The sequence below is a fragment of the Lepidochelys kempii genome, chromosome 6 (assembly GCF_965140285.1).
Source record: "Lepidochelys kempii isolate rLepKem1 chromosome 6, rLepKem1.hap1, whole genome shotgun sequence".
In the NCBI taxonomy this organism is placed as follows: domain Eukaryota; kingdom Metazoa; phylum Chordata; order Testudines; family Cheloniidae; genus Lepidochelys; species Lepidochelys kempii.
The window spans coordinates 113772872-113788226 of record NC_136385.1 but is presented as its reverse complement, the minus strand read 5'-3'; the positions used below and the strand labels follow the sequence as shown (position 1 = coordinate 113788226).

Here is a 15355-nt window from a genome sequence, read left to right as displayed (position 1 = left end):
AAGATCACCGATGGATTGAAGTTTCCTCAGGAAGTCAGTGGTGTCTCGAAGGTAGCTGGGAGTGCTGGTAGCGTAGGGCCTGAGGAGGGAGTCTACATAGCCAGACAATCCTGCTGTCAGGGTGCCAATGCCTGAGATGATGGGGCGCCCAGGATTTCCAGGTTTATGGATCTTGGGTAGTAGATAGAATATCCCAGGTCGGGGCTCCAGGGGTGTGTCTGTGCGGATTTGATCTTGTGCTTTTTCAGGAAGTTTCTTGAGCAAATGCTGTAGTTGCTTTTGGTAACTCTCAGTGGGATCAGAGGGTAATGGCTTGTAGAAACTCGTGTTGGAGAGCTGCCGAGCAGCCTCTTGTTCATATTCCGACAGACTAACACGGCTGTTACTCTGAAACCTGTGTGTATATAAATCTCCTCACTGTATTTTCCACTGAATGCATCTGACAAAGTGAGCTGTAGCTCACGAAAGCTTATGCTCAAATAAATTGGTTAGTCTCTACAGTGCCACTAGTACTCCTTTTCTTTTTGCGAATACAGACTAACACGGCTGCTACTCTGAAACCTGCCATATTTATATGTTGTCTTTCCTCCAGAAATAGTTCAAAGTACTTTATACGCTACTCTTACAAGAGCATACCTCTTAAGTGTCCCTCATTTTGAGAGATGCCATTTATTTTAGTCTCCAAATTACGTAAATTCCACACAAATATGATGGTCCCTCACTTTTACTGTTGAAAGTTATTTTCTTCAGAAATGTAACATCATGAAACTGAGGTTAAACAAAAGATTTACACCAAAGGGAAAAAGGTATCCTCTTTTTTGGGTCTTTGTCACATGCTACATCCCACCTCTGGAGTCCATGGCATTCACATTCTCTAAACCATATTTAACAGAAAATTGCAATATTACACAACAGCTTAGGACACAAAATAATGAATATTATTAATGCAAAGTGAATTTAAGTAGTCAGAATGTAATTACCCAAATTAGAAGTCAGGACACCAGCATTATTCTGGAGATAGGTGGTGGATGGGTCAACCATGGCCCATTCTAGAGATGACACCTCCACTGCCTCCAGTACCATTGGTTCTGTATTGACTCAGGTATGGAAACGCCACCTACTAAATCCCCAATACTACTGCGTTCAGCAACTTAGTTTTCCTTGTAGATCTTGGCCAATAGGGTCACTTCAACCTCACAATGCCCAAGTTCATTCCAAACCCATCAATTTAAGTCAACAAGAAGTGCTGAAAAGGAAAAGTCTTTACCCTGCAGTAGATTGAAACTAGCTATTGATAATGAAGGTACAGCAACAAGAAACACCTTCTATAGCAAATAAACTGTTTACTAGTAGGAATATAATTTATTTCCACAGAAAGGAACTGTCAGATGTAAATTACAACTTATTAACTGTATTGCAGTAGCACCTAGGAAACTAGTTATGGGTCAGGGCTCAATTGTGCAAGACTCTGTGCAAACACACAAAGGCTCCCTGCTTCAAAGAGCTTATAAGTGCTATATATTCTGCCTCTGTTTGCATATGCAAAGGAATTCTCCTAGCAAATTTCAATATTATTCATTTACTTAACAGATACTTCAGAACACACCCTCGACTTTTAGGTTGTAAAGTAGTGGTAATCCCAACTCTCCTCTACTGCTGTGAGACTTGGGTGTCCTATACAGGGCCGGCTCCAAGGACCAGCTTCGCAAGCAGGTGCTTGGGGCGGCATTTGGAATCAGGCGGCAGTCCACGTCCTGCGGCGACAATTCGGCGGCAGCTTTGCCGCTCTTCTGGGAGCGGCGGCAATTCAGCGGCGACTGCTTGGGGCAGCAACATTGGGAGAGCCGCCCCATGTCCTAGAGAAAACATCTGAAAAACCTGGAATGCCAGCACCAGCACTTTCTTCAGAAGATCCTCAACATAAAGTGGGAGGATCGCCGCACTAACACCAGTGTCCTCACAGAGGCCAACATCTTCAGTGCTGAGGCCCGGATCATCCAGCACCAGCTGAGGCGGAGCGGGCACTGTGGGTGCATGACTGAAATACACTTACCAAAACAATTGCTCTACACCCAACTCACCAAAGGGGAAAGGAAACGGGGAGGTCAAAAGAAACACTTTAAAGACACCCTCAAGATAAACATCAAGAGATGTGGCTTTGACGCCACACGCTGCGAGGCAGTAGCCCGGGATAGGGATAACTGGTGAAGACCTGTCAGAGAAGGAATGTCCACTTGAGGAGAATTGCCTTGCCCTGGTCACAGAAAAATGCCAGACAACCGTCACCCAGCAATCATGGCCAACACCACCTGCAACGTCTGCCAACGAGCCTGTGGCAACAATCAGACTCCTCAATAAAAATAGAACTTGTGAAAGAAATCACCCTCAACCTTGAAGAATTGCCAAAGACAACAACTTGCTAACAAACATTTCTTAAAGATCCAGTATAAAACAGGCCCTTTTTAATAAACAGCATTTTGTATACATCACTAAAAGCCAAGACTTTAGTTTTCTATATTTTTGTTTTCAACATTTCACTTTCCAGCAAATGCATAGAAGTTTTGGGGGTTTATCCATTTCTCTCTAAAGAAAAATGCCATGTTATTCTTGGACTCCACATAACGCTATTTAAAGAGCACTTTCAGAACCAGTGCAATAGAGCATGCTTTACAGAGTTAACAAAAGCATTTTACCTCTCTGCCAGTAAGGATGTGCCTAGCCAACTTTACTTTTGCAAAATTCCCCTTTCCAATAGTTTTAAGAAGTCTGTAATTTCCAATATGAGGTTGCTCATCTGCACAGGAAGCTATAGAATTTCTACAGCGAGCTCCAGAGCGCCCAGTTCGTGAGGAAACTTCTTGACGTCCTTCTCCATGAGAGGTGTGCTGTGATAAAGATAATAAATGTGTAAGATAAAGTGTTAAATAAAACAAGTACATCAATTACAAAAACGAAGTTCTGAAGCATTACATATCGCTGAGTAATTAACCTGAACTGGAGAAATTTCTGTTTTACAGCAATCTACAATTACACATTTTGGGTGTCACTAGTATATCTGATCCACACACTCTCTCCTTTCTTATGGGCCTATATGGCAGCAGTTAGAGGCAGCTCTGATCAACTTCAGTATTGATTCCACACCGCTGTTTAAGGGTTCAATTCTAAAAGGTGCTGAACTCCCACAAAATCCACTGAATAAAGTATTAGGTACAAAGGCTCAGTACTTTTTAGGATTTTGACATATGGTCTGATGCTGTATGGAATACATGAGACACTTATAATATTGGTATCAATAATATCCTGCCAATGTAATTAACCTTACCAGATATGCCATGTAAGATATCAGTGTAAAAGTTTAATTCGCTAAATATAATAATCACATTTATATGTATGTATCATCTTTGTATTGTAATCTATAAATATGTATTGTATATTTGTACTTCAAATGTGTGCTGTGTTTCTGGGTGACACGCCCCAGACAGATTGGCATCAGCACTATCTTGCCTGCTTGATGGCCTATCAAAGGCAATCAGCCATACAATTAACTCATTGAGAGAAGGCAGAGATTACACCTATGAGTCAGCCGGACAGTAAGGACAAGTCTGTACAGGGAACTGCAAGTGCCCATGTGTTGAGAGTTTGTTTGGGACAAAGGAAGTACAAGCCACATGGCAAAGGATATAAAAGGCAGCTGCATCTTCTCAATTTTGTCTTCAATCCTGTGCCTCACCTCTGGAGTAACTTCATTACATACAAACTGAAGTTCTGAACAAAGACTGAATGATCCAAGCTTTGGATGTGTTCCAGAGGGATTTTCGAGCCAGCAAACTCACCAATACAGTTAAGAATCTGATATATGGACCCTGAAGTTTCATGTATGTATCTGACTGCTTTGACAAGTTAACAACGCTCTCCTTGTTCTTTTCTATTCTAATAAACCTTTAGTTTTAGATACTAAAGGATTGGCTGGCAGTGTGGTATTTTGGGTAAGATCCAAACTAATATTGACCTGGTAACGTGGCTGGCCCTTTGGTGTTTAGAAGAACCTTTTGTAATAGTGAGCAGAGTTGTAAATAACTTCTCACTTTACTGGACCTAGGTGTTGATCGGGAACTAGAGAACTGGAATGCAGTAAAGGGGGTTGCGTGATTTCTTTTTTCAGCTTCTTGATAACTAGTGTGGGGGACCAGGAGAATAGTTTGTGACCGGTTGGTGAATCTAACAGTGCTCATCTCCAATTTGCAAGAATCTGCTCTCCTTTTTGCAGCCTGCTCTGACCTTGCATTTTCAATGGGGGCTACCCTAGACACCCTGGGTCACATAAGGAAGGATGGGGTTGCTCTAAAGAAATTGTTCCACAGGCTGAGTTTGCTGCCTCCTCAAAGTGTTTTTTTAAAATGCTCCCAAACAAGACCTAGTTGAAAAAAAAAAAAAAAAGGAAAAGGAAAACTATTTCTGTTGAATTTTTTTTTTAACCCTTTTGTCAACTTTCTGATTATTTGTACCCTGAACTCACTTGTACTGTAGCACTTTCTCATGGCAAGGAGCCAACAGTATATATCATTTGTTAACTGTTAGCTGAATGTAAAACCTTCAAGCTATTTTCTGCTAACAAAAACTTTGCTATAACAGAAATGCTGCAATGCCAACAGAAATACATTTTTGTATATCCACAAACTTTAGAAAGAGAACTTCAAGTATCCTGGAAAATAACCCCTAATAGCCCAGAGTTTAATTGTCAAATCCTATCATGGTGGTATTTGTTTCAAGGCCTTTGGATCAACTGCTCATTCTGAAGTAGTACTAGTGTTAACATGTATCCAAGAAGTCTATATGGGAAAGGAGGATTCAATGCATTTGAGTAATCAGTCTGTTCAATTTAGCGCCATGGGAATTGACTGCCTCCGTCCTCTTGCACAGTTGCCAATTTTAGACGAACCCCTGAATTACATTTCTCAGACAAGATTGAAACCAGTGAGCTTTTGCTGGGAGCATCTACCACAGCAGGGTAGGGTGGAAGAGAATCTGGGTTTTGGTCCCAATTCTCTCCTCTTTCCCACCATATGGTCTCACTTGGATGCATAAAATAATATGGGTCCCCTTGTGCTGTCTGAACTAATTTGGTATATCAAGTCAATAACAGGTATTTTGTGAGGAGGTGAAACCTCTTTCCATGCTTCTCCTCCCATCTCTTTTTCATATATGATTTAAAGGAAACTCTATAAAACAAAGCCTTATTATGGCTTCCTTGTTTTTGTTCTCCCTTCATTCCTTTTCCTGAGGATGGATTTATTTTAATCACTGAGTTTAATAATTATTTAAATCAGCAAGCAGGAAACTTTGACTTAAATCATCAATTTTAATATTATTTTGCATTTGTACTTTTTTTAGTTATTTTCCTAAAGCCAGGTTACCATTAAAACATGTTGATTTGTAACTAAACATAGTCTTTACAATAAATTCAGTACTACTTTTGGCTAACCAAAAGGGTATACTATATCTATATATATTTATTTAATTTAATGATATAAATTAACATACATTCAGTCTTAATATTTGAATAGTTAGAAAATATAAATGATGCATATACATATATATACACACACAAATGTGTAATATATATTACACATTATTTGTGTTGAGCAGCATTTGAATGGAAATTGGAATTCAAAGAAACATGCACAAAAACAGCATTTCAGAATTATCAGTTAAATAAAACTACCTTTAATATGTTGAATACATAAGAAAAAAGTTTATCAAAACACATTTCTCATTTAAGATTGATTATCTGTCGTCAACTGAACTGTTTCTGGGTCACAATGTTCTTCAGGATTTTAGAACTAACAGATTTCATCTTCTTATGCTTCGTTTTGATTTACGGATTCAAAGAAGAAAACAAAGTTTTTCTGCTTTTTTGATTCCCAATTGGTTTCTCAACTTTGATAGACTAGTCCTTTAACTGAACTAGTAGAATAAACTGAGAAGAAGAAAATATTCTCTTTGCACCTACAAAATAGGCTACTGCTATCAAAAGCTGGTTTAGCACTTGAACACACTCTGGATCCAGATGCTTAACCACTAACTTCCACCAGTTCAGGGGTCTGACTGTGTTTAAAATTTTGGCAAATATATACTGCTTGGATATTTTTTTTACATTTTATTTTAATGATTGATTGTAGACAATTTAGGCTTTAACACGGGTTGCCATAATTTCAGATTTAATAAGTTTATTTTTTAAATTAAAATGTATTTAAATTAAAAAATCCTTCAAAAAAAATTAATTTGTATCCATCCTGTTTTTCCTACTCTCCACTTACCCAATATTTTTCTGTATCCTCCATACTGTCCACCCCAACCCCCAGGACGTTCACCATACACACCTTTCACACTTGGGTATCTAAACACTGTCCCCAACCGCAAGTATTTCTTGCCACCTAGCTCATGTCCGTTCCGCTGTCATTTCACTGTTGGTGCTGCCCATCTCAACCTCCAAAGTGGATCCCAGTCACCTCTTCCTTCAATTCCTCACTCTGCTTGCAGCTTCTACTACTCTTTTAGCTGGGGACAGCCTAAAACCAGTGCCCCAGCAATCCTCACTGATCTGGAAGAATCACGCCAGCAGAATTCTATTTCGCTCCAAGCTCAGCTATGTGCACAAGATCACAAATGGACTGCAGGTATGACAAGGTTGCAAATGCTCAAGTGTCAGTTGCAACGAAAAATGCTTCACTGATCTTTAAGGACAGAAGGGATCACTGTGATCATCTAGTCTGATCTACATAACACATGCCATAACCCTTCTCTGAATTAACTCATACTTCAAGTCCAAAACCAGTGGTTGAACTAGAGCATATCTTAGAAAAACATCCAATCTTGATTAAAAATCTCAAGTGATGGAGAATCCATCACAACCCATGGTAAGATGTTCCAATGGTTAATTGCGTTCACTATTAAAAATCTGTGTCTTATCTCTAGTCTCAATTTGTCTAACCTCAACTTCCAGCTCTTGGATCTTGTTATACCTTTGTCTGTTAGGTTTAGGAGCTCTCTATTACCAGATTTCTGGTCCCCTTGTAAGTACTGATCAAGTCATCCCTTACTTTTCTCTTTTTATAGGCTAAACAGATTGAATTCCTTGAGTCTTTCACCATAAGATACGCTTTTCAATCTTTTAATCATTCTTGTGGCTCTTCTCTGAATCCTCTCCAATTTATCAACATCCTTCTTCATTGTGAACACCAGAACTGGACACAATATTCCACCAGTGCCAAATATAGAGGTAATATAACCTCAATACTCCTATTCGATAACCCTATATATACACATGCAAGAATTGCATTAGCCCTTTCGGCCATCGCATCACATTGGGAGCAGTTTATGTTCTGCTAATTAGCCACAAAGTCGCCCCGCATCTTTTATAGAGTCACTGTTTCTGGAGAACAGCGTTGCCCATCCTGTAAGTAAAGAACAAAAAATGCAGGCCAAGGTGACGGATCTTACTTTTGGCCGTATTAAAACGCATATTGTTAGCCTAAGCCTAGTTTACCAAGCATCCTAGATTGCTCCGTATCAGTGACCTTTTCTCTTCGTTATTTACCAGTCTCCCAATCTTTGCAATATCTACAAACTTTATTGGTAATGATTTTACATCTTCTTTCAGCTCATTGATAAAAACATTAAATAATGTAGGGCCAAAAAACTGATACTTATGGGGTTCCATTATAAACATGTGCTCAATACTGATTCCCTCTTTAAATTTACATTTTGAGACCTGTCATTAGAGAAGTTTTTAATCTATTTAATGTATGCAATGCTGATTTTGAATCCTTCCAGTTTCCTAATCATGTCATGAAGTTCCAAGTCAAATGCCTTATACAGATATCTAACTATATCACATCAGCCAACCTGTAATCTCATTTGAAAAAAATCTAGTTTGACAAGTTCTATTTTTCATAACCCTCTGCTGACAGGCATTACATGTTACTGTCCTTCAATTCTTCATTAATTGAGTCCTATCTGAGACAGTCCATCATTTTATCTGGGACCAATTCAGGCCTATAATTAGCTGGGTTGTTTCAGAGGACAGAAAGAAAGCCAGTGTTCCAAGACTTACTGAAAACCAACAGTAATGGTCCACTAAACTCATCAGCCAACACTTTCAAAACTCTTGGATGCAAGTTGTCTAGAGCGGCTGATTTTAAAAGTGGCTGCTATATAATTAAGAAGGATGTTATTGTTGGCATAGAAAAGTGTTTAACATCATATGACATGAATACATCATCTGGCTTTTTCTCAAATACAGAACAGAAATACTTATAGAACACTTCTACCTTTTCTGCATTATTACTGAGAATTCTACCATTTCCATCTAGTAACGAACCAAAACGATTGTTAGGCTTCCTTTTGCTCCTAATATATTTAAAAAACTCTTTTTTTGTCCTTAATTCTGCAGGTCACAGATGTCCTTTTGCTTCCCTTATCAATTTTCTACAATTCCTAGCTTATATTCACTGCTTTCACTCTCCCCGTTTAGATATCTCTCTCGATGTATCAATTTCCCCTTTTTTATACCTGCTTTCACTTCCCCTCCTAAGACAAGCTGTGTTTTTTTAACCTGTGTATCCTCTCTCAATGGTACTTTCTGGACATCTAGTAAAATGTTCTTATACAGTGCCCAATATACCATTCTCAATTTTCTATTTATATTCTCTCCCCCCAACTGATTTGGCTCAACTGTTTTCAGCTTTGTGAAACTGACCCATTTGCAGCACCAGGTATATTCACATTAGTGGCTTGGAATTATTCTGTTTGCATATAAAAAAGGCAGTCAAATCAATCACAGAACTAAAATTAGTGGTTGCTTAAGTGCAAGTGATTAATTCTTCTCTCTCGCCGCCAAGATCAGGCCTAATATGGAATTCCCCTGGGTGAGATGCAAGGGATTCCTGAGTTAGAAAACTTACTCCTGAGGGAATTCTGCACCAAAAAAAAATAAAAATTCTGCACACGATATTTTAAAATTCTACAATTTTTATTGGTCAGTAAATAAATGTGGAGGCTCCAGCATGGCAGCGGGGAACACAGGCCACCGGCTGCACAGAAGTGGGAGACCACCCTGTAGCCTCCCTGCTCCCAGGACACTGACTCAGCAGTTAGGCTGCACCCGATCCTGACACAGCGCAAGGGCCAGGCTTGCTCCATAAACACCCGAGTGCCCTGCTCCCCTGCGCCAGGGACACCAGGTGTGGGCAGGCAGGCTCAGCTCAGCAGGATCCAAGTGTGGAGGGGGATCCAGGGTGGGGTGAGTGGGTTCTGTGTGGGGCAATCTGAGTGCAGATGGCTCAGTGGGTACCAGACGCAGGGGGGGATCAGGATGCACAGGGGTTCATTGTGGGGTTCCAGGTGAAGGGACAGAAGGGTCCAGATTAAGGTGGCTATGTTTCAGAAAAAGTGTCTGGGGGGGTATGTGGCTCAGCAGGGGTGTCTGGATGTGGGGACTCAGTGGTATTGGGGAGTGGGGCTTGAAGGAGTGGGGGTCTGGGTGCAGCTGGTTGGGGCTCAGTGGGTTGCGGGTCCAGGTGCAGGGAGGGTAGGGCTCATCACCGTGGGGGTTCAAGTGCAAGGGCCTCAGTGGGGGATGGTCTGGGCACAAAGGTCTGGATGCAGAGGGGTTAGGGCTCAGTGGGAGGGAGTGGTACGGGGGGGCCCCTCGGAGTGCAGGGGGTGAGGATCAGTGGGGCAAAGGTTCGGTGCGGGTGACTTGGTGGAAGGATTCTGGGTGCAAGGGATGAGGCTCGGTGTAGGGAGTCTGTGTGTGGGGGATCCGGGTGCACACGGGTTGGGAAGATGGAGGAGCAGCTCCCCATACAGTGACTGCTTCCCTGCTCCTCCTCCTCGCCGCCCCTTCCCCCGTGGCTGAAGAGCGATGGGGGCAAGAAGCGGGGAGGGTACAGAGTTTCCTGCAGCTGGAGGAGGTTTCTGGAGGTGGGTCTAACCCAGACCCAGCCACTCCTTGCAGGGGAAGAGCAATTTCTTTCGTCTCCTGCCTCTAGCCCAGACAGAACTAGCAGCTGAGCCGGTGCAGGGTAGGAGCCACTAGCTGGAGAGTCCTCAGCTCCATCACCCCACAGTGATTGACCTCTCTGCCGGCTGCTCTGGGCACCTGAAACAATATGCCCATGCTGGTGGGGAGGGGCAGGTGATCACTCTTGCGACTTCCCTGTGAAAAAGTCATTTTTCTGCAGGGAAGAAAAGAAATCTGTGGGGAACATGAATTCTGCACAGACATAATGGTGCAGAATTCCCCCACAAGTAGAAAATTACATCTATAACTTTTTCTATAAATTCCAGCATGAGATCCGCTTCTACTTGTGAAACTGATGGTAGAGCAGAGGGCCTGACACTGTACAGGTAAAATGCAAAAGGCAGGGATATCAATTACCAAAGAATTCTGTTCCTATGCATCCTTTCAGAGCTGTAAAATGCTAAACAATTAAATAAGTCCCCCTCTCATATGAAAGGGTAATTATTCCTCTATTCCATCTTCCTGAAGTATCGGATTTACACTAGCTTTCATTTTCTCAACTAGGGCAATTTTCCACACAGCAACTTCGATGAACTTGCTAAATTAGGATGCAAATTTTTTTTAAAGAGGGATGATGCAGCAGCATATTGAGAGTGGATGAAGCCTCATTAATTGTGATGGTGACAAAAGCCACCCTTTAAGTTATAATTCTTACTACTTCTATCATCAAATCACCTTTTTAAAAAAAGTCAACGTTTATGGCTACTCAGTATGAGTTCCTATGAAAATACACTTTTTGTATTAAATTTGAGTGTATGATTATTATTTTTTTTAATAGCCCAAGCCTCCACACCCTGGTTGAAGAGGAGGTTTTCATGTACTCTTCTGTCAATGCATGTAGCAGAAGTCATCAGGGCAGCACAAGGTGACAGGCAAAGTTCCTTCTGCTACACTGGGTCTCCTCCACATGTCGAAAAAAAGACAAGAAATCTCCTACCACCTATCCAAAACATTCCCAAAGGAGCAGAGGTGTGGTACAGAGAGTAATTGATCCAGAAAGTCTACTTGTTCAGGAAAGCTTGGGGAAGCTGAGAAGCAAGAGAAGTAGTATAGTATCTCCTATCCTGCTAATGGAGTTACCCACCTCCCCTGGCAAGCAGCATAGCTCAAAAGCCGCTTTCCTGACCAACTGCTTCAACACATTGTTAACCCATCAGCACAAGCAGATTCTCAGTTCCCTCCCACACAACTTATCCTTAGAGAAGCTTTTGTTTTTTTCACAGGCAGAGTCCCAACCTAATACATGCAGTTCTGCCCACTGGTTTTCATCTAGTAAGGGCTTCTGTAACAGCCCCAGCCTTCTAACAGGAAGCAAAGGGCAGGCTGGGGCCATTTAATAACTTTTAAAGTCACAAATAAAACATTAATATTTTAACCCCATCTAGGGTTTTATTAGCAATTAACCTTTTTTTAAATGACTGGTGGGTTAAATATGTGGAAACAGTTTAAAAAAATGTAAGGCTCTTCTATGACACTTACCACAGCAGAGTGTCACAAAATGACTTTATCCTCGCATCATGGTCAGTTAAGGAACAACTGCATTGTCCTACAGATAGCAAACTGAGGCAGAGAGAGACTGACTAACCAGAGAACACACAGGAAGTCTGTAGCACAGCCAGTATTAAAATGTATTTCCTGAATTCCAGTTCAGCGCCCTTATCACAAAACTATCGCTTTTTCCATGTCTTGATACATGCAGTACCCTAATCCAAAGTCTTAATCTTTAAGGTGCTCTTGCACAGAGGTGGCTATCTTAGAAGCCACCTCTCCATTTCCAACCCAGGAAGACAGCTTTTCTCCATAGGGATTCTGACTTCAGGAAGACATTTAAGGAGGAGGTGCACAGGACCTCGCAGTTGTGAAACACCTTACTGCAAGAGATCTGATTGAGCCTAAGCTTTCAGAACACAATGCAAAACCCACCTTTTCGCAAAAGCCTTCCCCCAGTGAAGAGACGACATCCTTTCTCAAGGCCAGATAATGATAAGCATGAAGAGAAAAAAGATAAAAGAGAAGAAGGAAAAAAGGAAAAAGCAAATGAAGCCTGGAGGAGCACACAGTTGACATTCCTTTGGACAATGTTAGCTCTACATTACATCTAAATATTCAGAGCTTAGACACCCCGATGGGTGCATCAGGAACACTCAAGACAGAGAGGATGATTAGATTCATTAATTAGTAAGATTTCAGAGTTAAATATAGTACTCTAGGAAATTGCTAACAGAGCTGGGAAAACCTGGGGTAAATGGAATTTTATTATAAATTCTTCCAGTGGGCATAAAGTATTAAACAAACTACACACAGGGTTTGAAAAAAAACATATACGTGCTCACTCAGGCTTTCTATGAAGCTTTGTTGAGAGGGAGGTCAATTATATCAATTTCTGTAGAACGAAAACCGTCTTTTAAAAAATTGAAGTCTCTAGCTCATGTGGTTATGACGACAGCCTTCCACATAGCAAGCAAACATAAGCCAATATATAGTGCTGTCTTCCAACGTCTGTAGACATCTCCATTGCCTCTGCAGTCACCCATAGCTTTGTGCTACAGCGAAGTAAAGTGACCTGACTTATCAATGTTTATGGCTGCTATATAGAACCCTCTGGAAAGTAATGGAGCCAATAAGAATCCTGTCAATTTAACTAGCTGCACCATGTGTGCTTTTTAAAATTTCAATGGAAAAACGTTAAAAATCGCATTCCCTGCAGTGTTTATAATTCAAACATCATGCAAATATTTGAGAAATTAAGTAAAACCAAGAAACTGACAAGTTTTTTCATTGTCCATGCCCGGACACAGAATGCAAACATAACATATTGGATGTCTGAAATTCAGTTTCATAGTAACCTAGTGTTAAATTCTACTTCACCTGTATTAGAAGTAATTTAATTTCCCATTACCATTTAATAAGTCACATTATCAAGTTACTGGAAATATTAGAGCACCATAAGGTATTTAACACCAGGTTCACTCCCCTCGTTCACACTGAGTAGTAGTTCCTTACTTCACACATAATCCAATTGACATTTATGGGACTATACATCGTACTATTCAACACAAGTAAGGACTTGGGACAGAATCTGGCCCCTAGAGCATTAGCAGAAGTACATAGTTTTACTCCTGAGGGCATTCTGTTCCAAATAAAAATTCTGCACACATTTTAAAATTCTGCAAAATTTTATTTGTCAAATGTAGAGGCTCCAGCATGGCATTGGGGAGCACATGCCACTGACTGTACAGAGGTGGAATATCACTGTGCAGTTCCTCCCTGGGACATGGAGTCAGTGGTGAGGCTGCACCCAATCCTGACACAGCGCAAGGACTGGGCCTGCCCCAGAAACACCCCAGGGCCCCGCCCCTCCATGTGGGTAGGCAGGCTCAGCAAGGCAGGATCCAAGTGTGGAGGGGCTTAGTGTGGGGGGATAGAGATGTGGGTTGACAGGGTTCTGTGTGGGGCAATCTAGGTACGGGCAGCTCAGTGGAGGATCTGGGTACGGGGGGGGATCTGGATGCATAGGGTCTTGTTGGGGGGTTCTGGATGCAATGGTAATGGGACTCTGAAGGAAGGTCTAGGTGAAGGTGGTTGTGGCTCAGCATGGTGGGGTCTGGGCGGGGGGGGCTCACTGTAGGGTCCAGCTGCTGGGGGAATGGGGCTCAGTGGAGTTGGGATCCAGATGCAGCTGGTTGGGGCTCGGTGGGGTGCGGATCCGGGTGTGGGTGGCTCGTCGGGATGGTGCAGAGGGAGGGGGGCTCATTGGGGGGGAGGTTCTGAGTGAAGGGGGGGGATGAGGCTCAGTGGGAAGGTCTAGGTATGAGGGGGTCTGGATGCTCAGGGGCTGGGCAGACGGGGGAGCAGCTCCCTGTACAGGGATCCCTCCTCCTGCAGCTGAGGAGCAATGGGTGCAGGAAGCAGGGGGGGGGTGGGGGAGTGGGAAGGAGGGGAGGAGTTTGCAGAGCTTCCTGAAGCTGGAGGAGAAATGTGGGGGTGTGTCTGACCTGACCCTAGATGCCATGCAGGGGAAGAGGAAGTCCTGTGCTCCCCAGCCCAGCCAGGACTAGCAGTTGAGCCTGGCGCAGGGAGGAACCACCAGCAGGGTCTTCCCCAGTCCAGCCTCCTGCCCTACAGTGATTAACCTCTCTACTGGCTGCCCTGGGCACCAGAAACATACTTCTGGGGAAGGTCACATGACCGCTCGTCATTTCCCTTTGCTTCCTCGTCAGAAAGTCATTTTTCTGCATGGAAGCAAAGAAATATGTGGGGGACATAAATTCTCCACATGCGCAGTGGCGCAGAACTCCCCCAGGAGTAATGGTTTCTACATGTGCTATCACACCATTATGATCAATGTGATCAAATAGAGCATATAAAAGTTAAGGCAGAATTTGACTAAAGAAGTGGATAAAGGAAACTTCTATCACTAAACCATAAGCATTTAGTGAGATGGTTTGGATGGTTCCAAGTCAGAGTCTTGCTCTCAAAAAGAAACAATTTATTGTGAAAATACAGTGTTACGGCCTCAGACAGATAACCTTCTGCCATTTGTCCAACTAGTATGACACTCAATGAAATTGATTGGCCAGTTAAACAAGGTCACACTTGCCAAACAACAATCAGTTTAAAAAAAAAAAAATCGAGAAATTAATCTTTAGTACAAATAGCCTAGACATCATGACACATACCCCTAATTCCCCTGGGAGGAAAATAATTGAATTGGGGACACACCCACTTAGTCTCAGCAAATGTGACAGAGCCCCAAAACACTGCATTCAATAGACATGCGAGGGCTAACAACACTGACTGGCCAACAACAGGATGTGTGATGCCCTGCCATATGTGGCAAAGAAATTTCCATCCCTCAAATGTTTTGTGTTAGCTCTGCATGAGAAATACTAATAACTGTGTTGGACAAAAAGAGTTCTGTTGACAGAAGCTCAGTGACAAAGCTGATGATCATAACACCAAAGATCCAGACCTGGGAATAATTTGCTAGTTAAGGCTCAATAACCATAGACATAAGACAAATTGCTCTTGTAGGGCAATAGGCTACTAAGGGTGCTGCTGCTACTCCGCCTCGGAGACCCCTTCCGGTGTAGTCACATCACTGTTTTTTCTCAGTTCCAACAGACACAGCAAATGATGAGTGAGAGCCATACTCCATATACTATATGAAAATAAAAGTGTATTTTGTTGTCTAGTGCTAATCACAGGTTACAAAACCCAATATAGGAATCCTGTTTAATACAAAATATACCCAAGTGTGGAAGCGTTTAG

At 42.1% G+C, this 15355-nt stretch overlaps 1 protein-coding gene across 11 annotated transcripts in view; it reads right to left on the bottom strand.

Annotated features, from left to right (window-relative positions):
• MARK3 (microtubule affinity regulating kinase 3) overlaps positions 1–15355 on the bottom strand; it is a 111036-nt gene that overhangs the window by 84055 nt on the left and 11626 nt on the right. For 9 of the 11 annotated variants that reach the window (XM_073349738.2, XM_073349741.2, XM_073349739.2 and 6 more), the window contains exons 2-3: positions 12008–12046; positions 2694–2885 (exon numbers count right to left, since the gene is read on the bottom strand). The exons of 1 other annotated variant lie outside the window; for it this stretch is intronic. In XM_073349738.2, the coding sequence (XP_073205839.1) occupies positions 2694–2885; positions 12008–12046 (231 nt within the window). The remainder of the gene's footprint in view (positions 1–2693; positions 2886–12007; positions 12047–15355) is intronic. One more of the 11 variants, XM_073349740.2, reaches the window with a different exon arrangement.